The 21,890-nt window shown below is 40.8% G+C and overlaps 1 protein-coding gene across 3 annotated transcripts in view; it reads right to left on the bottom strand.

The window, feature by feature from the left end:
• Kremen1 (kringle containing transmembrane protein 1) overlaps positions 1 to 21,890 on the bottom strand; it is a 71,515-nt gene that overhangs the window by 47,469 nt on the left and 2,156 nt on the right. For all 3 annotated transcript variants that reach the window (XM_078039670.1, XM_078039672.1, XM_078039673.1), the window contains exon 2: positions 1,669 to 1,831. In XM_078039670.1, coding sequence (XP_077895796.1) covers positions 1,669 to 1,831 — 163 coding nt within the window. The remainder of the gene's footprint in view (positions 1 to 1,668; positions 1,832 to 21,890) is intronic.

Raw genomic sequence — 21,890 nt, 5'->3', positions numbered from 1 at the left:
AAGGAGATCTGCTGTTCAACGAGATAAGTAACTATGTAAACATAAATAATAAATACTTGTTTCTCTGCCTAAACATCCTTCCCAGCCCAAATCAACCATTCCTATGAATAGCAAATTAGGGGAAGGTAATATGCCAGAAATAGAGAGTGACTAATTTTTTTTATTTATGCAAGAAATTAAATATGTACAACTTTGAAAATAAAATGAAACAATTGTTCAGTGAACATATGTAACTTTAACTATAAAATACAAAGATAGCAAATTGGGAGGTAGCACATGTACAATAGTAGGACTGGGTGGGGAGGGTTTCAAGGAAAGAGGTAAAATGGGAGACTTTATCTAAGCGACAGATATCTGTGATTTTGGAACAAATTTTAATAATTCCATAGTAACAAATGAAAAAATAAAGCAGCAGCAACTATGGGGGAATGGTCATTGGACATAAGCTAAGACAGAAGTGATGGCAAGAGCTGAGGGGCAATATGAAGAAAACATGGACCGCAGGCCTGGGGACGCCAGGCAACCACAAGGGCCCTAGAGTGTCAGCAAAGGCACATGAGGGCAGAGGTAAACAGCGTGGCCCCTGCAATGCAGGAACACAGGTATTGGTTCAGCTGGGTCAACAGGGCCATATGATTGAGAGGCCAACATACTTATAGAACCCGGGACACAGAGTGTAGCTCAGCAATCATTTTCCCCTGGCCTCATGGTTCAAGAGGCAGCCTTTGCACCTGTCCTAATAATGATTAAATTCAACACATTGCTGAACCATGAGTCACGTAATCAGGATCTTGGGGGTAAGTAGCTAAAAGATACGACCAAAGGTGTTAAGAATCTTTGCTCTGGTCCCTACATAACAGTGATTCTTATCTTATTTTCATCGCAGATAGCTTGGAGAACCTGATCAAAGCCAAGGATCATCTCCCCAGGAGATCATGAATACACATCTGAAGTACAATGGATGTGAAATCCAGAGCTCTTGCTAGCCAGGCATGGTGGCACACACCCATAGCCCCGCTACTTGGGAGGGGGAGGCTGAGGTAGAAACCAGCCTCGGCAACACAGCCAAACCCCATCTGCAGGTGTGTGTGTAGGGGGGAGATGACGCCACATGACCCTTGCTAAAGTCAGACAGGAGATGAAAAGTAAAGAAACACCTTAGTCTACTGAAAAGGAATAAAGAGCACAAATCCGATGGATACAGCTGCTCCCAAGTTATCCTTGTCTGGCTGGCAGTCGGCTTCTCCTGCTAAGAAGCAGAGGGAGATTCGGGTCCTAGACAGTCTGAATAGTACATTCTCAACAGCCTCAGAAGCTTTGCTGTCTGTGAATTGTCCACTGGTAGCCAACTAGGAAAACCCTCCCAAAGTGACAAGTTGACAGGTTAGTGATCAGACAGGACAGCAGTGCTCTAAAAGCCAGTAAATATCAAAGCAATTAGGTTGAAAATAGTCACAGATTATTTGTGTGTGTGTATATGTGTGTGTGTGCAGGTGCGTGTGTCTGTCTGTCTGTCTGTCTGTCTATGGTATGGGAAGATTTAGAAAATCGTGACAAGAAAGGTTTTCTGAGTTGGCTCAAAGGAAGCAAGAACACTTTCCTTAGCATGAACAGGGTTAGAACAAGAGATAAAAGACTTATCTCTACAGTCCCGTGGCCCCTTCTTACCTGCAGTAGTTATGCTCGCCCAGGCCGCCCTCCCCATTGGGGTATTTCAGAGTGTTGTACGGGTGCTGGAAAGTCTCGTTCCAGAACAGACACGGCTTGCCACCTTGCAGTGCTGTCCAGTTCTGTGTTCCCCTATAATCGGCACCATTGGCTGTGAAACACTCTAGAGAAAGAAAAGACAGAGCAGACTAATTTCCTGGCAACATTTATAGTCTACTCCCTCTCTGGTTGATGTTTTTTATCTGTTTTGTTTGGACCAAACTGGAAATGAAGAGTGCTTTGTTAGATCCTGAACACTCCACAGTTAACAGTGCTAGAGCCGAGTAAATCTGAAAGAAGGTCCCTGGAAATGCTAGGCTAATCTTGGCACTAGCTTGTTGGGACACTAGGACATTTTCCCCTAAAGTATACAGATCCTATCTAGGATATAAACAGGAAGCTGAGATGTACTGAAGCCTATAAAGTGAACCAGGAAACCCCCAAATCTGGGAACAGTTGGTAACAGCCATGCCTGTAGAATTCTGGGTACTCGGAGGGGGTCATTGCTCTCGCCAATGTCTCTGTGTGGTAACTAGAACCAGGTCACCAGCTGTAACTGAGCTCTTCTCCCCTACAGTCTAAAAGGCTGCACTGACACTTGGATTTAATAAGACCATCGGATACAGCAATGCTTTGGAATCCCAATCACACAAATCTGGGACTGACTCACATTCCCTGATAATGAGGAACAGTCCTCCCCATGCTGTCTGGAGATAGGTGCAACAAAACAGGCAGTGGGCCCGAGCAAGGAAAGACCAGAGGGGCATCTTCTCTCACCTCCTTCTGAAAGTCTTTCCTATAGGATGCACAGAAAGTAGTCTCAGGCCCCATTTCATAACGTAGCAAATCCTTGCAGGTGCAATCATGTGCTTCTAAAATCTGCTTGTCAGACTCTGGGGGGATGGGAACTGAGGCTGACAGGCTTCCACCCACATATTGTATGCATTAAACTCACAGAGGTTCATGAGAAAGGCACAGTACAAAGAGCGATTTTTTAAAATTAACTTAGTTGAAACTGACAAAGAGAAGCACTTCAAACACTTCTCCAAGATGTATCACTAGAAACCTGACAGTCTGGGGGAGTTACCCTAGCATTCTTAGCTTTCCTTCTTTCCTTCTTCTGGCATGCAGTGACCTGTAACTTCCGATCCTAAGGACTCTGAACAATGCCTCCTGTTGGTGAGGGTACATGCCTACCCATGTCTATGCAGCGTGCGGACGACATGAGCACACTGATATTATGGAATGTATTTCCTTTTTTAAAAAAAATTTTTTTTAGTTGTAGTTGAACAAAATACCTTTATTTTATTTACATTTTTTTATGTGGTGCTGAGGATCAAACCCAGCACCTTGCACGTGCTAAGCAAGCACTCTACTGCTGAGCCACAACCCCAGCCCCTGGAATGTATTTCTTTTAATATTTAAAAACTATCCACACATCTCCCCTTCAGTTCCCCCTTCCTCCCACCATGCAGGACCTGTGTTTTGTCTGGAATGGCAGAATTTTATGGATAGCCAAAAGAATCTGGAATCTAGGCTACATGGAAAACATCAGCAATTTAATCAAGTTTGGTACAACACTCAGAGGTTACACTAAGTAGGACTCGTCGTGTACCATGACAGCCAGGCCTCCACAGAGTGTGCATAGTTAAGTTCAAAGGTAACTGAAGGAGGCAGCTCAGCACAGCACAGCAAATGCTAACCAAGAGGCTCAGCTTTGGCTTCTTCTTGGGGACTTGCTGACTAGCTGTGAAACTTTGGACTAATCACTGTCATCCACATCGGCTCTGATATTTACACAGTGCTTTACTGTGTGCCAAGCTCCATTCTAGGAGCTTTACAGATGAAGACTCACCACCAGCCCAGTAGAAAGGGACCCTTCAGTGACTCCATTTACAAAGGAGGCAAGTGGATACTCACCCTACACTACCTCTAGCAGAACCCTCTTGAGTCTGCCTACTCTCCATCCTCTCCCTCCCCACACTCCCCATTCACCTGCAAGTCCTCGTACCTTGAAACTGTCGCCTCCCCTCTACCTTCAGTGCCACTATTTTAGTCCCACTTGCCACAGAACTGTCTAGGCCTCACAATTTCCCCCTTTTGTTCTTCTAGATTCTATTCTCCAGACAGAACTCAAATATATCAGGGGAACAAAAGCCCTTGGAACAAACCCCAACTCTTCTCGGTGTCTGCAGGGCCTGTGTGATGTGGCCCCAGCCCCTTCTTCCCCTGGCACCGAGGTTTCCCTTAGTCCCTGGCCATGCTCCAGCCACACTGGTCTGCTTTTAATTCTGTGAACACACCACGCTATTTCCTGCCTGAAATGTTCTTCCTCTAATACTTCCTGTTGCAGACTAAATGTCACCTCCTCAGAAAGCCCTTCCATCATCTCCACTGATCTTTTCCTGCCCTTTGTTTAGAGCACTTATTATCACTAGGAATATAAGATCAGGGGCAGGGGTTGTGGCTCAGAGGTAGAGAGGCAAGCGCCTAGCACGTGTGAGGCCCTGGGTTCTATCTCCAGCACCACATAAAAAATAAATAAAAAAATAAAGGTATTGTGTCCATTTACAACAAATTTTTTTTTTTTTTTCAAAGAGTAGGGGCTGGGGATGTGGCTCAAGCGGTAGCGCAATGGTCTGGCATGCGTGCGGCCTGGGTTCGATCCTCAGCACCACATACAAACAAAGATGTTGAATCCGCCAAAAATTAAAAAATAAATATTAAAAAAAAAAGAGTAGAAGATCAGCCCTGAATATCCAAAGGTTCTGCATCTACCAAGTCAACCTACCAAAATATTCAGAGAAAACATTGCATCTGCAACTGAACATGTGCAGACCTTTTTTTTCCTTGTCATTATTTCCTAAGAAGTACAGTATAACAACTATTTATATAGCATTTATATTGTACTAGGTAATAAAAATAATCTCAAGGGCTGGGGATGTGGCTCAAGTGGTAGCGTGCTCGCCTGGCATGCGTGCGGCCCGGGTTCGATCCTCAGCACCACATACAAACAAAGATGTTGTGTCAGCCGAAAACTAAAATATAAATATTAAAAATTCAAAAAATAAAATAAAATAAAAATAAAAATAATCTCAACATGATTTAAGGTATATGGGAAGATATGTACAGGTTACATGCATGTTATATGACATTTTATATGAGGGACTTGAGTATCAGCAGATTTTGGTATCCTTAGGGTTCTGGAAAAAATACCCTATGGATACCATGGGGCAACTGCATTTGATCTGACAGAGAGGTGAGAAAAGTAGAGAGAAACAATATGAATATGTATGGTATGGACCAAACCAGAGTCCTATTCCAACCTCAGGGCTAGAGTAGAATCTGAAAACCTGCATTACTAAAATACTGCCTGGCTGGGCATGGTGGTGCATGCCTGTAATTCTAGAGGCTGAGGAGGCTGAAGCAGGAGAATTCAGAGTTCAAAGCCAGCTTCAGCAACTTAGTGAGGTGCTAAGCAACTCAGTGAGACCCTGTCTCAAAATAAAAATAAAAAGGGCCTAAGGACATGGCTCAGTGATTAAGCATACCTGGGTTCAATCCTTGGTACCAAAAACAAAACAACAACACAACAACAAAACCCCACTGCCCAGGGCTGGGGATGTGGCTCAAGCGGTAGCCCGCTCGCCTGGCATGCGTGTGGCCCGGGTTCGATCCTCAGCACCACATATAAACAAAGATGTTGTGTCCGCCGAAAACTAAAAAATAAATATTAAAAAAAAATTCTAAAAAAAAAAAAAAAACCGCTGCCCAGGTGATTCTGGTACATCATCAACTTTGGGAGCCTTAAGACTAGATGATTCTAAGAACACCAAGCCAACCTTTGCCAATTGCTAGAATTTTAATTATCATGTGTTAACATATCTTTTTCTCCTATCAGATCTTACATATAAAAACAACATGTTTTACACTTTAAACACATACATTAAAAAATAAATTAAAAAAAAAGAAGTGGTGAGGAGCCAGAAATGCAGGCCGACCAATGGGCAGCCCCACAATCAACAGCAACCTGTAGGTCATGTTCCCAGAGGCTTAGATGACTTGATTTGTAATACAAAAGAATGTGGCAGCCATCCATACATGTGACCATACTCATGAATGGGGATAAGATGTCATCTGAAAGCAGGAATGGGAACGTGCAGGCTTGTCTGTTTTGGTCTGTTTTCCTGGAACTCAATCTTATTTTCAATTACACTAGGGAAACTGAGGCAATGTGCCAGATTTTAATAATTATTATTATTTTTAAATGTTATTCACTTTTTAAAAAATATTCTTAGTCATAGATGGACACAATACCTTTATTTTCTTTATTTTTATGTAGTGCTAAGTCTCACAATACTAGGCAAGCATGCTACCACCGAGGTGTGTCTCCAGCCCAAGTTATTCACTTTTAAAAAATACTTTTATTTATTTATTTTTGTGTGGTGTTGAGGATGGAACCTAGTGCCTCGGTGTGCTATGCAAGTTCTATACCATTGAGCTACAACCCCAGCCCCTATTATTTTTTTTTTAAACCAGACTTGCCCAGTTCACATACACTGTGGGAAAAAAAGAAAAACAAACCAGGGTGTCCTGGATTTAAAGTTATCTCTGCATCTTGATTTCATCAGAACACTGGGGTGTGCACTAGGTAATGAGGACCCTCCCCTCCCTTATTTTCTATTGCTACGAAGCTGACATAATCTTTGGCTAGTTATGTAAGGAGTGGCTTAAAACAACCAACAAATAAAAAAAGCACAGGGTTCCTTATATATTTATGTATCCAGTGAAAGAGAATGAGTGAAGGCAACAGACCTAATATCCAGGATATTATTCATTAATTCAACAAATATTTATTCAGAACTTACCATGTGTCTGGCACTGTTCACAACTTTGGAAACACAGTGGTGAACAAATACCGCATATTCACAGAGCTCATATGCTAACAGGGGAGACAGGCTCACAATAAACCAATCAAACTTAATATCCTATAGTGGTAAGGCTATAAGACAGGATGGCAAGAGAGGGCCTAGAGGGGAGCAGGTATCTGAGCAGAGATGTGGGTGAGGGAGGAACAAACTGAGAGAAGGAGCTGGGAAGAGCAGAAGGCATGGCAAACGTAAGACCCCAAACAAGGGCAAAGTTCTCGCAGGTCTGGGGGACTATACATCTGTTTCTCTTATATGCAGTGGAATAATTGAGTGAGGACAGGTAGGGTCTTGAGGGATAAATAAAGTAGAGTTTGGATTTTGTTCTAATTGTGAGAGGAAGGCATTAGAAATTTTTAGCAAAGAAGCAGAATAATCTGATTCATCTTTTAAGAGAACTCTAGCTGCTGGGAGGAGAACTATAGAGAGTAAGAGGCAGAGAGACCAGTGAGCGGCTTTCTGTAGAAGGACAGGCTAGAAGGAGTGGTCTGAACTAGGCTGACAACTGTGGGATACCAAAATATATTCTTTCTCTCTCTACATATTTTTCTTTTACTTCCTTTGGTGCTAGGGATCAAACCCAGGGCCTTGCACGTGCTAAGCATATGATCTACCACTCCACTATACCTCCAGCCCTAGATATATTTTGAAGGTAGAGCCAAAAAATATTTGCCAGGAGTTTGAATCTAGTCTGAGAGAAGGAGGCATCAAGTAGAACATCAAGGATTTGGGCCTGAGAAACTAGTGAGTAAGGATGCCATTTACCATACTACAGAGGGCTCAGAAGGGCGGAGTTTGGGGAGTGTAATGAAGGTTTGGTTTAGGATGGGTGAAGTACCAGACACCTTTCAGAAAGCTGAGAGCATATAAGAGTATGCAGATGGCTACACGAGGCTAGAACTGAGGAAAGAGGCCGAGGCTAGAGCTAGAAATGTGGCAATCCCCAGCACTTCCATGTGAACAAGATTACTGTGTATGGACAGAGAGGTCATCTGGGGCTGGAGCCCTAAGGCCCTCCAGCATTTCCAACTTAGCAACAATGACTGAGAAAGTACAGCCTCCCAGTTAGGGGAAAAGCCAGGAAAGCTCTTATCAAGAAGCCATCTAGCAACAAAGTGACCCAGTATGGAAAGCACATGTTAGGAGCTCAAGAATCAGGCTTCACTCAGTTTTATGGTTTATAAACTGAACTTTAGATTCTTTGCTTGCAAAATAGGTGGTGGGGGCTAAATTATCTGTAGCTCAAGGGAGATGGAAGAACTAGAGGATATGTGGGGCTGGGGCTGGCGCTCAGTGGTAGAGCGCTCGCTAGCATGTGCGAGGCTCTGGGTTTGATCCTCAGCAACACGTAAAAATAAATAAATAAAATAAAGATATTGTGTCCAACTACAACTAAAAAAAAAAAAAAATATATATATATATATAAAACCTGGAGGATGTGTAAGTAAAGTACCTAGCACAAAGTAGGGCGTACAAAAATTATTATTATGTAATTTTATAAAAATAATCAGACTGTATTATAAGTTTGAAAATAAAATTATCTTAATAATTTAGCTTATTCTAACGCATAAAAGTGGTTAGCTATAAAAATACAGTGTAACAATGAGCAGTTGGCACATCATTCTATCACAATTTTGTTTAAAGTTATCAGGCTGCCATCAGGGTGGAAAACATGTATGGTTTGATCCTATGTTTAATACTAGCAGTTAATAAATAAGAGGTAAGAAAAATGATATAATGGGGCTGGGATTGTGGCTCAGCGGTAGAGCACTCGCCCAGCACAGGCGGGACCCGGGTTCGATTCTCAGCACCACATAAAAATAAAAAGCATTGTGTTGTGTCCATCTACACCTATAAAATAAATAATTTTTTTTTTTTTAAAGAGAGTGAGAGGAGAGAGGAGAGAGAGAGAGAGAGAGAGAGAGAATTTCCAACATTTATTTTTTAGTTCTCGGCGCACACAACATCTTTGTTGGTATGTGGTGCTGAGGATCGAACCCGGGCCGCACGCATGCCAGGCGAGCGCGCTACCGCTTGAGCCACATCCCCAGCCCCCGAAATAAATATTTTTAAAAAATGATATAATGCAGCAAACAGGCATTTCCTAACCAAACTTTCAGCTGTAAATATGATGAAATATATTTTCATTTATATATGCTACTGAAATCACAAAATTCAATACTTATAAGTGAGGAAAATACAAGTTGAGTTGAGCAAAACTGTTAAATTAAGATGGGCATGGTGGCACATACCTTTAATCCCAGCCACTGAAGACTGAGGAAGGATGACTACAAGTTTGAAGCCAGCCTCAGCAACTCAGCGAGAGTTGAGCTGCTCAAACTGTCTCAAAATAAGAATTTTTAAAAATTCTATAAAGGACTGGGGATTTGGCTTTGTGGAAGAAAACCCCTGTGTTCAATCCCTAATATTTAAGAAAAACAAAAACAGTCAAATTATACATGTACATCCACGTCCCCTTCCTACTGGGAACTGAATCCAGGTCCTAGTACAAGCAAATGCTCTACCATTAAGTTACAACCCTATACCCTTTAAAAAAAAATATATATATATATATATATATATATACACACACACACACACACACACACATATATACATATATGCATATATATATATACACACACACATATATATATATATAATTTTTTAGTCATAGATGGACACATACCTTTATTTTACTTATTTATGTGGTGCTGAGGATCAAACCCAGTGCCTCACATGTACAAGGCCAGAGCTCTGTCACAGAGCCACAACCCCTGCTCCATCCCTATACCCTTTTTAAATTTTATTTTGAGATAGGTCTTCCTAAGTTGCCTAGGCTGGCCTCAAACTTGGGAGCCTCCTGCTTTGGCCTCTTGAGTACATGGACCATATTTTTAAAGTTAACCTTTCAAACTATAATAAATCCTTTCAGCTGGAACCACGGTTTCCAGTAATTCCTTTAAATGATGAACATGAAGGCCTTCCAAAGCATGGAATTGTTCTTTTGGCAATGTACATGCAAATCTACAAGTAAGGTGACATGGTAGACATGGAGGGAAAGGGCTATACTCAAAAAGGCACACCCACAACAGGACCCTAGCAAAGCTGTCCCCTACAGGATGACCCAATGCGCTGGCATTGTCAGAAACAAACAAGTGAAGGGCAATATTCTTGCCGAGAGGGTTAATATGAGCACTGAGCACACTGACCACCCCAAGAGCAGAGATGACGTCCTTAAACGTATGAAGAAAATGAACAGAAAAGGAAGAAAGCCAGAGTGAACCGTATTTGGGTTCAACTGAAGCACCAGCCTGCTCCCTCACAGAGAAGCTCGCTTTGTGAGTAACAATGAAAGAAACTGAGCTGCTAGAACCTAGTCCTTATGAATTCATGGAATATGAGGTTCAAAAAATTAAAAGACCTCCGGACTTAAAAAGAAAGAAAGTAATAAAACTGTACAAAGGTGTTCTATTAAAACAACTAAAACTTGACATGTGAGCTAGTGCAGCAATTAATCTAAAAGACAATCTGCTCCTTAATAAGACTTAATACAGTTGAAGAAAATATTCTCTATGAAGCTCTATAACTAAGTCAGTCCTGAACATAATGCTATAATTTTTTCTTTTCAGTTCTGGGGCCCCCACATGCTACATAAGCATTTTATCACTGAGTTACACACCAGGACTTTTTAAATTTTCTTATTTTGAGATAGAGTCTACCTAAATGCCCAAGCTGGCCTCAAATTTGTGATTCTTCTGCCTTGCCTCTCAAGTAGCTGGGATGTATGGGTGTGCGCCTCCACACCCAGTTTGTAATTTGAATCCCTTTTTTTTGGGGGGGGGTACCAGGGATTGAACCCGGGGGAGCTTAACTACCAAGCCACATCCCCATTCTTTTTATGTTTTATTTTGAGATAGAATCTCACTGAGTTGCTTAAGGCCTCACTAAGTTGCTGAGGGTGGCTTTGAACTATGATGCTCCTGCCTCAGCTTCCCCAGCCATTGAGATTACAGGTGTGCAATACTTGTAATCATGCCTGACTAGTTTGAATCTTAAATGTCCCCCAAGGGTCAAGGTGTGGTCCCCAGCCCCAGGCATTACTGAGTGGTGGTGGAACCTTTAAGAGATGGGGCCTAGTTGGAGATCTTTCAGTCACTGGGGACATGCCCTCATTCCTATATCTACTTCCTACCCATGAAGTGAGCAGGTTGCCCCATAAAATGCTACTGCCATGATGGGCTGCCTCACCCCAGGCCCAAAACAAGGTCAAGTGATCATTAACTGAATTTCCAAAGCTTTAAAACAAAATAAATCTCCTCTCTCTCTCTCTCTCTCTCTCACACACACACACACACACACACACACACCAGTGATTGAATTCAGGGGCCTTATCCCCAGCCCTTTTTTAAAAAAATATTTATTTTTTAGTTGTAGTTGGACACAATACCTTTATTTCACTTATTTATTTTTATGTGGTGCTGAGGATGGAACCCAGGGCCTCGCATGTGCTAGGCAAGCGCTCTACCTCTGAGCCACAATCCCAGCCCCCCAACTCTTTTTTGTATTTTATTTAGAAACAGGCCTCATTAAGTTGCTGAGGCTGGCCTTAAACAGATCCTCCTGCCTCAGCCTCCAGAGTCACTGAGATTACGGGCAGGCGTGCGCCACTGTGCTCAGCAATCTTTCTCTTTATTAGTCAATTATCTCAAGTATTTGTCATAGAAATGGAAAGCTGACTAACACATTATTTGTCTAAAACCATACTACTGAGAAACAATATTTTTCTCATATCGAGTCTAGAAGATTCCTGATTTTTTGATAGAATTGGTTGGATCTCTATATGTGTGCTTGTGAGACTCTTTGTTTTAGGCCACTAAAGTTTAATCTCTGTCCTACTTGGGAAAATTTAGCTTCTCTATTGATATTACGTTGGAAGAATCTGGCTGGTATTGGCCTACTTTAGAATCAACATGAAGCAATACACATTAAATTCAGTTCCAGCATCTTTTTTTTTTTTTTTTAAAGTGAGAGAGGGGGACAGAGAGAGAGAGAGAGAGAATTTTAACATTTATTTATTTTTTCTTAGTTCTCGGCGGACACAACATCTTTGTTGGTATGTGGTGCTGCTGAGGATCGAACCCGGGCCGCACGCATGCTAGGCGAGCGCGCTACCGCTTGGGCCACATCCCAGCCCCCCCAGCATCTTAATATAAGACAGCAAACAACATTTTCCACTGGGAATATCTCCTGGTTTGTTGTTTTTTTTTTTTTAATGTCTATGACATTTGGTAAGTAGTTTATAGAAGTGCAAAGCTTTAGGTGGAAAAGCTCCTCTTACTGTTTAGAGTGCAGCCTGACAGTGCTGTCAAATGTTCAACAACACACCTGCTACTCTCTGTTGGCTTTCAACTACAGATTGCTGCCCAGTGGGAACCTGTGGGGTCATCCTCAAGGCCCAAACTCCTGGATAAGCTGCCCCTACCCTGAGACATTTCAAAGCACTACAGGATGCTGATTTCTGCTCTGAACAACCCTATGATAGATATAGGGACAAATAACCCTGGGAAGGCAGTGGTTCCCAACCCTTTTCCACACATTACAGAGGTGACATCTCTGTTCCCCAAAAGCAGTGATTTCTGTGATCACATGGAGGAGGTTATCAGATCTACAATAGGGAGAAGACAGCTGTAGGAAGGGACCCTGCTACACACACAGTACATACTGAGAATCATTAGCATAAAAGAGAAATGACACTAGATAATGGGACACAAGCTGACAAGGTATGGTTTGAGCAAACCACTCAGACACTTGGGTCCTAGATTTTATCTCTGGTATCCTCACTTACAAAATGGGAGGATTTGACCCTGAAGGTCCTCAATGTCCCTTTAGTCTAAACTCAAACATCTACAATTTCAAGATCTAACAAAATGGAACTAAGATTCAAAAGTCCGGGGTGACGTAACTGGAAATAACAGATGACTACAAATCTCTTCCAGGCTTAAAATTTTGTTATTCTACCTGCTTTTCCAATGGAAGTAAGAATTCTATGGAGATTCTATGGAGGGAGGGCCTTCCCTCTGAAGAAGCATTTAAGTCTTCCTTTTGCTTAAAGAAAAATTGCATCTTCAACAAATACATTGCAACCAAAAAAAAAAAAAAAAAAAGAGGGGAAGAGGCCAGGGTGTAGCTCAGTGGTAGAGCGCTTGCCTAGCATGTGTGAGGCACTGGGTTCAATTCTCAGCACTGCATAAAAATAATAAATAAATAAAATACAGGTATTGTGTCCATCTACAACTAAAAGGAAAGAAAGAAAAGAGGGGGAAAGGGAAACCTAAAGGTTAATACAGACTTAAGACTCATACTATCTTTTTTTTTTTTTTTTTAAAGAGAGAGTGAGAGAGGAGAGAGAGAATTTTTAATATTTATTATTTTTAGTTCTCGGCGGACACAACATCTTTGTTGGTATGTGGTGCTGAGGATCGAACCCGGGCCGCACGCATGCCAGAGGAGCGCGCTACCGCTCGAGCCACATCCCCAGCCCAAGACTCATACTATCTAAATATTGCCTTGTTTAGATCCTGACTGAACTATAAAAAAATACTGATGAGACAACCAGCAACATTTGAATACTGACTGCATGTTTGATGACACTGAGGAATTATTTGTTTTTTAGGCGCAATAATGGTACTATTTATTATTATTCTTTTTTAAAGAATTCTTGCTGGGGGTGGTGGAACATGCCTATAATCCCATTGATTTGGGAGGCTGAGGTAGAAGATTTAAAAGTTTGAAGTCAACCTAGTTAAGCACCCTTATGTTAAATCCTTAGTACCCCCCCCAAAAAAAAAGAAAGAAAAAAGTTTTCCTAATTTAAAGATACATAAAATATTTACAGATAAGATGATATGCTATCTGAGATTTGTTACAAAGTAACCTGGGGGAAGGTCAGGGTGCACGGATGAAAGCTATTGGCCGTGGTTGATAGCTGTGGAAGCTGGGAAAAGAACATATATGACTTCCTTTACACTCTCCTATTTTTTGGTACATGATCTAAATTTGCCATAATGAAAAATTTTAAAGGACATCTTGAAAACAATTACTAACATCTCATTTTATAATTAATCTACCTTAGTTTCTTTTTAAGCACCATAAATTCAATCAACCATAAATCCAGCCATCTAAAATCAAGACAGATATTCATGTATTATGTTCCTGGATTATGTATTAACTGTGCAAAATGACCATCGAACCAGCTGCACTTTTGCCCAAAGTAGAATTACCACATAAATAATCACTGTAATTTTTTAAGCATCAGTAGCTTTTCCATTAAAATACCTTTTAGATCTTTATTTTCATTTAAGGAGACAATGTCCTTAAAACACTCACAGGAGGCTGGGGGTGCAGCTCCAAGGCAGAATGCGTGCACAGCAAGCACAAGGCCCTGGATTCAATTCCCAGCACCCCGCCCTCCACACACACACACACACACACACACACAAAAAAAAAAAAAAAAACAGTAACAAGGAAAAAAAAGACCATGTTTCTTAAAGGTTGGTTTTTCTGTTTGTTTTTTGTGTGGTGCTAGGGAATCGAACCCAGAGCCTCATGCATGCCAGGCAAACATTATACCACTGAGCCACAGCACCAGCCTGAAATTATTTTAACTATGGAATTTATACTTTTGGAAGGGGACTTGAGGGCTTCTATTTGAATCTCTAATTTATTCATTTCTATTAACAGATGAAATATTTAATTATTCAAAAGACCATTCCAAGAAAACTGGACCTATAGTAAGCATAGGACTTAAAGTACAGTTTTTCATTAGACTCATGAAAACACTTCACAGAGGAGCATTATTATTTTTTAAGTAAAAATTTAAAAAACAAATAATTGTAGAGGCAGAGAAGGCCACAATGCAGTGGCTTGGGTACCCATCTGGCTTGGCGTTCCCATCTGTCTCTCATCTTGAGTACGCTCCCCTTCTCCCTAAGCAGGGCCCACTGGAAAACACGCCATGGCTGTCATTGTGAAGTACATGTGTTTTTGCCAGGAATAGCCACCACGCACATGCAGTAGTACTTGAAGAATTTCTGTTTATCATTTAGGATATTATAAACACATAAAGTCATCAAACTAAAACCCAAAAGATAGTTGGGTTCTTCCCTCCATCCCCATTTTTTTTTCTCTCTTTTCTGTGCTGGAGATAGAGCCCAGGGCCTCATGAATGCTAAGCACACTCTCTACCACTGAGCCACAACCCCAGGCCTGACAGTTTTGAGAAAAAAGAAGAAAAAACGAAGACCATTAATCTAATGGCCCCTAAATCTATAACATATACAGAGAGACTTAGTTGAAGAATGGACTCAGTGAGAAGTCACTGGCTCAGCAGAAATCTAAGAAAATCAAAGTAACTTGATGGATTTGACTGCTAGTAAGGGAACACGTTCTATCACCCTTTGATGATATGAAGCATTTATCTACTTAAGTAATATGTGACAACAAATGGATCTACTTTATATATTTACTTATAAATAGCTCCTCAATCTTGAAGTATAATTTCACAGTAGATAGCTCTCACATAAGGAAACAGAAAGCATGAGATATTTTTAAAGTGCCAAGTCCAGCTTTCTGATGGGTAATATCTCAATTTGTTATAAATCAATTCTTTTTTTTTTTTTTATAAATCAATTCTTTAAAAAAAATAAATAAGGGGCTGGGGTTGTAACTAAGTAATAGAGTGCCCGCCTAGCATGTGTGAGGCACTGGGTTCGATGCTCAGCACCACATAAAAATAAATAAATAAAATCACGGTATTGTGCCTAGGTCTGGGGTTGTGGCTCAGAGGTAGAGCGCTCACCTACCATGTATGAGGCACTGGGTTTGATCCTCAGCACTACATAAAAATAAAATAAAGATATTGCAATACCTATAACTAAAAAATAAATATTTAAACAAAAAAAAAAGTTGGTTTTTTTTTTTTAAAAAAGATACTGTGCCCAACTACAACTAAAAACAAAAAACCAAAAATGACAAAAGGTGAACTTGCAAGGCTGTGTCAAGGATAGAAAGCACTATACTCCCATAGGAGCCAGGGGATCTACAACAAGTCTCATGGTCTCTACTGCTACAGATCTTGGAGAAGTTGATCACCTTAAACTCCAAGCACCCAACCTTGGTATGGATGTTTATTTAAGCTAAGTATTCCCAAATACTAAAAATCAAATTTAATTGAACATCTTTCATTTAATCTGGCAATTTTACTCTAGAGAGTGGAAAGAAAAGTCAATCACAGGCATCGTTACTCCATTTAGGTTTCTGAAACATTGTCCATAGAAATGCTAAAGAAACCAGATGTGGACAATGAAGAATCTACTTTCTTAAGATTGGGGAAAAAAATGTTAATCAGAGTTGCCTGCTCCTAGGCCATGGTGAAAGGAAGGACAAAATAATAATAATAATAATAATAATAATAATATTAGTGAAGGTTTCTCACTCTCAGCACTACTGATATTTTACAGAGGATAATTTTTTGGTGTGGGGGGCTGCCCTGTGCATTCTAGGATATTTAGCAACATACCTGGCTTCTAGCTGATAGACAGCTAATAGCACCCCCTTGGTTGTGACAGCCAAAAATTCCTCCAAGTATTGCAAAACGTCCCCTAGGGGCAAAATCTCCTTCTGTTGAAATCACTGAGTTAGAAGAAATGGTCAAATAAACAAAAAGTGTCACATTCATTAACCAGTGTTCACATAACAAAAGATTGTTCTCAAGGGAGACATTCTCAGCTTGGTATAGGCTCCTCCAAAACCATAACAGGGAGGAGAGGGCCTGTCATTTCGGCTAAGACAATCAGAAACCTCTTCATCTTGCAGAAGGGCTAGGGAAGATTCTTTGGTAAGCCAAGCCAAGGAAACTCTGCATGGCTGTGCATACATCACAGCAAGCAGGGCGTAGCACCCAGCCTTTGAAGACGTTCCTTTTAAGTTAACCTCCTCTCCAACTAAACTCTTTCTAAATCTCTTCCTGCCATTTGGAAGTTGAGTGATTCTCAGCTGAAAAGGCCTGTATATACGAGGTGCAGATGGCAGCAGTTAGGGCCCTCACCAGATGCTGCAGTCTCTAATTTGATTGAAAGGATATAATTAGACAACAGAAACACTTTAATGAAAGAGCAAAACATGGAGGGAGGGAAGGATTGAAGGCCCTTAACTGATGCCAAAACACCCACCAGTAATAGAGGCTTTGAGTCTGGGGAAAGGCGAGGGGAAAGCCCCTTAAAAAGACAGTCCCATCCTGTTTATTTCCCCATAGACATAGGAATAGGGATTTTATTATTGTAGATTTCCACTGTATTTTATGTGGGAACAATCTGATTAGAACCAGAAGAGTCTTCGGAAGAACATCAAAGAAAAACAAATATGGCTTCTGTGGTCATTATTAAAAATATTTTTACCAGCCCAATAATTTTCTTTGAAGATGAATTTTTATAGATTGAACAGCAGCAAGTAATTTACATACTGTGATGGGATTGGTTAACAGTCCCTGCTATTCTAAAAGAGAACTACTTGGTTGCCATGTTGTCATGCGACTTTAGGACACTAAAGAAACTGCACAGCCATTTAATCTATCTGTTTGGAAGATATAAAGAGACCATGCAGGGTCAGCCATACATGGCTACAACCATCATGAATCATCTTTAAAAGTTGCTTACGCTGTTTTTACCATTTCCTAGCTTTAAAACTTGGAGTGTGAGTATACTGTTCTGGTTCTAACCAAGTATCTAACCAAATTGAAAGAAATCCAGCCCTCAAAGTCTGCAATTGCTAATGTGGTGTGACACCAGGGTTTGGAAGCGGCCGCAGCCTCCTCAGCCCACTAGAAGCAGGGCCCCGCCCTTGTGGTAAATTGAACAATAAAAGTTTAATGCTTTGGCTCCGTGCCAGGAATTAAATCCATGGCAAGGGAAATAAGAATCTGGGCCCAGCGGATGGGGCAGCCCCAAGAGGGTACAGTTGTAGAAGTGGGAGGGAGAGAGGCAACTTTGCCTGTGAAGTGGCCTAAAAACCCCTGTGTGCCCAGGTGCTTCCTACCCCCGACTTCATTCCTCTCCAGACTAGTACAAGTCCAGGCTAAGGCAGTGTTTACCTAGAAAGAGGGTTGTGGGGGGGGAGATCTCCTTAGAGGGAGAAGGCAGGTTCTGTAGAGTGGTTATTTATAAGGACATCCCTCTCAACTTTTCTACAATGGCCTCTCTACTTTCCCTGTTCAGTCTGAATCCAGACTGTGTTTCAGAAAGTGAGGTCTAGGGAAAAAGTGCTGCCACCTTGGGAGGAAGACAATGATGACAAGAGAGGGAGGAAAAACTAGAGTGACTGAGGAAGGCTCCTTCTGGATGAATACCTCCTGGTTCTAGCTGGAGTCTCAAGGTCAAGTGGAATATAGTAGAAATGTCAGTCATGGTTGTCAGTCACGCAGAGGCTGCACAGTGAGCCAGCCAGAAACTGGCCTGCCAAGTGGTGCCAGGGCTTGAGGAGATCTCACCTCCAACCCTGTATAGGTAGTTTTCTAAGGGACACATTTAATTCCTGCTAAGTTGTCCTTATTTGGGAGGCAAAAACTACAGATCCAAACTTCCGTCTCTCTCAAGTGTTTTGCATTAACTGTTCCACAGTACAAACACAATCAACTTGGTATGTTTGAATGTTTCATTTTGTTTTTTCAAAAATGTTTTAATTAAAACAAAATAATCGGCCATGCTAAGCACATTGTTGTTTTGTGAAGACCACTTTAAATATGACAATAGAACCATGCAAAGAAAAATAAACGGCTTAGAAAAGTGACAGATACTTGTTTTCTTTTTCTCTCTTTCTCTCTTTCTCTCTCTCTCTCTCTCTCTCTCTCTCTCTCTCTCTCTCTTTCTTTCTTTCTTTCTTTCTTTCTTTTTTCTTTCCTGGCTGTTTTTCTAGGTCTCCAGGCTGATGCCACCTGCTGCCTGGGCTTTTCTCTGAGAAACAGATCTCTCAAGGGTCTGTTCCAATCAACATCTGTAGCCACAGTTAACTGGACAAACTATAAGTCGGTTCTCAGGCAGGCACTGTTTTCCTTATGTAGCGAACACTGAACCATACTGAATTTCCCTTTAAAGTATTTTTTGAAAGTCATTAAAGATCCGAATGTATGAGCATTTCCCCCAACTGCAACTTTTTTTTAATGTGATAAAATACAGAATTTATCACTTTAACTATTTCTCCAGTCTGTATCTTTTCTCTCCTTTTTAAATTTTTTTTGGGTACTGGAGATTGAACTTGGGCACTTGACCACTGAGCCACATCCCCAGCCCTATTTTTTTATTTTAAGACAGAGTCTCACTGAATTGCTTAGCCCCTTGCTTTTGCTGAGGCTGGCTTTGAACTTGCAATCCTCCTGTTTCAGCCTCCCGAGCTGCTAGGATAACAGGTATGCACACCAGGCTCAGCTTTTTCTTCTCCTTTTTTATTTTTTATTGTCAATGGACCTTTATTTTATTTATTTATTTATTTATTTATACGTGGCGCTGAGAATTGAACCCAGTGCTTCACACATACTAGGCAAGTGCTCTACCACTGAGCCAACATCTCAGCCCCTTTATTCTCCTTTTTAAGAGTCTCATTATGTTGCTTAGGCTGGCCTCAAACCACCTTCCTGTCAGTCTCTTGAGTAAGTGGAACTACTATACCTGATCACTACACCTGGATCTACATGTATCTTAAGGTTAGCCAACAGTAAATGGTACAAAGCTTATCCACTACCAAAATCAAGCCTCCTAGTAACCTTTTCCAGACTAATGCATGCCGAAAAAAAAAAAAAAATCAGTACACATGGACCTAGAGCAGGACTTAGTAAACTATAGCCTAAAGGACAAATCTGGCCCACTGCCTGCTTCTATATGGCCCACAAGCTAAGACTGGGTTTTACATTTTGAAAATAAAAATCAAAAGGTAATATTCTGTGATATATAAAAAATTATATGAAGGCAGACACAATGATACATGCCTGTGATCCCTGCTACTTGGGAGGCTGAGGCAGGAGGATCAGCAAGTTCAAAGCTAGCCTGGGCAACATAGGAAGACTGTGTCTCAAAGTAAAATATAAAAGGATGTTGGGGCTATCGCTCAATTGGTAGAAAATCATTCCCCAGTACTGAAAAAATACACACACACACACACACACACACACACACACACATTTAAATATATATAGTTTTATTGGAATACAATCAGGCCTATTCATTTACATTCTGTTTATGACTGCTTTTGCCCTACAAAGTCAAAGTTGGGTAACTGCAACAGAGACAGTATGTGGTCCAAACCCAAATACTTTACTGTCTTGCTATTTACAAAAATGTTTGCCTACATCTGACCTAGAGCCTCAGGTGGCATTCCAAGCCCCAAAATTCTAAACTGAAGATGATATATCAAAATCCCTAATCTACCTGGGTGTGGTGGCACATGCCTATAATCCCAATGACTCAGGAGGCTGAGGCAGAAGTTTAGAAAATTTGAGGCCTGCCTGCATAATTTAGTGAGACCCTGTCTCAAAATAAAAAGGGAAAAGGGGCCTGGAGGTGTGGCTCAGTGGTGGAGCACTTGCCTGGCATGTATGAGGCACTGGGTTCAATCTTCAGCACCACATAAAAATAAATAAATAAAGTATTGTGTCCATCTACAACTTAAAAAAAAAGGAAAAAGGGCTAGTAATATGGCTTTGAGGTAGAGTACCCTGAGTTCAATTTCAGGTACAAAAAATAAAGTAAAATAAAATAAATCCAATCTGGAGATCATGAAGCTACTTAAAGCAATCTATTCTACCTTAATCATTTATTACTTTTGGTCCAACTACACTGAACCATGAGTATATCAATAATATCTAGATTGGACCAACTCACTGTTGATTGGCAATGAGCCTAAATAAAATGCTTTTTTGCTTTAGGATTTATAAAAGGGCTCATTTCATAGGTCAAACATGTAAGTTATCTAAGGGCCAAAACAAATTTTCACAAAAGGGTCAGAGATCTCTGGTGTCAGGTCAAAATGGTGTATCTTAAAATACTCAGAGCACACAAGTAACTGATATACATTTTTGCTCTGCTCCACTCTTTTTTTTTTTAAGTATTTGTGGTTTTTTTTAAGATATTGATGGACCTTTTTATTTCATTCATTTATATGCGGTGCTGAGAATTGAACCCAGTGCCTCACACATGCTAGGCAAGTGTTCTACCACTGAGCCACCACCCCAGGCCCTCTACTTCAGACACCATGTCGTGCAAAGGTAATTTTGTTAGCACTAATGAAGTCCTTGAGTGGGACTGGACTTTACAGAGAGTATGAAGCTTTCTCTGTTAAGTATCATAGGTTTTATGGCCAGACATACTGCAGGCCAGTTGAAGAGTTAGAGAGGAATGAACATCAATTTACATACTTATAAAAGGTAATCTTAATCTAAGAGGAGCTCTGTTGATATAGACCTAATAGCTCCCAGTGTGGTAAAACCCCATGAAAGTGGTTTGCCTTAGGCAGTGTGCCTTATACAAAGAACTCAAGTAGCAAGATCACCAAAACTTATCACTCTCCATTAAATGTCAGTAAATTCCCAAGGGGAGCCAAGTACATGAAGCCCATTGGTCCCCTGGTCTTGGCTGCCTTCCTCTTTTAGAGGACAGTCTAGATCCTACCATTAACCTCTATTGTACTTCTTATAAGTGTGAAGGAAGAAAGAGAATCTCAAAGGAAGAATGGAGAGAAGGGAGATCATTTGGGGTTGCCTACACACTGTAATTAGAAGTAGCATGATGGGGAATGAGCTAACTGTTTTTATAAAGTCAGCATTCAAAAATGCAAACCACCAGTAGTTTAAATATTACAAAATTGTGCAGAATATAACTATTGGAATAATTTTTTCCATCCACAAAATTTTAGAGAAAATTACAGTATCACAAAATATGAAATGGCAGTCTTGGCATATCCTCAGTGTAAAACGTGTTTTTTATTGGAAAGGATTTAAAAAACTAGTGGGTAGGCTTTTGACGGGATGTGATGCTGAAGACTATGTGGTATATCTCTAAACTGCTTCTGGAACTGGAGAGGAAAGGTCACAAAAGCTCTCATGAATCAGAATGGTAAGAAACCAAGATGGTGAGATTCTGAATTGAAAACCTGGGCCTCTTATCACAACTTGTTTCACAACGGCTTTTACTTGCCTTTACCCCAGACTCC

Source organism: Ictidomys tridecemlineatus, chromosome 2 (assembly GCF_052094955.1).
Source record: "Ictidomys tridecemlineatus isolate mIctTri1 chromosome 2, mIctTri1.hap1, whole genome shotgun sequence".
NCBI lineage: Eukaryota > Metazoa > Chordata > Mammalia > Rodentia > Sciuridae > Ictidomys > Ictidomys tridecemlineatus.
The sequence above is the reverse complement of the archived record's forward strand: the minus strand, read 5'-3'. Positions and strand labels throughout refer to the sequence as shown.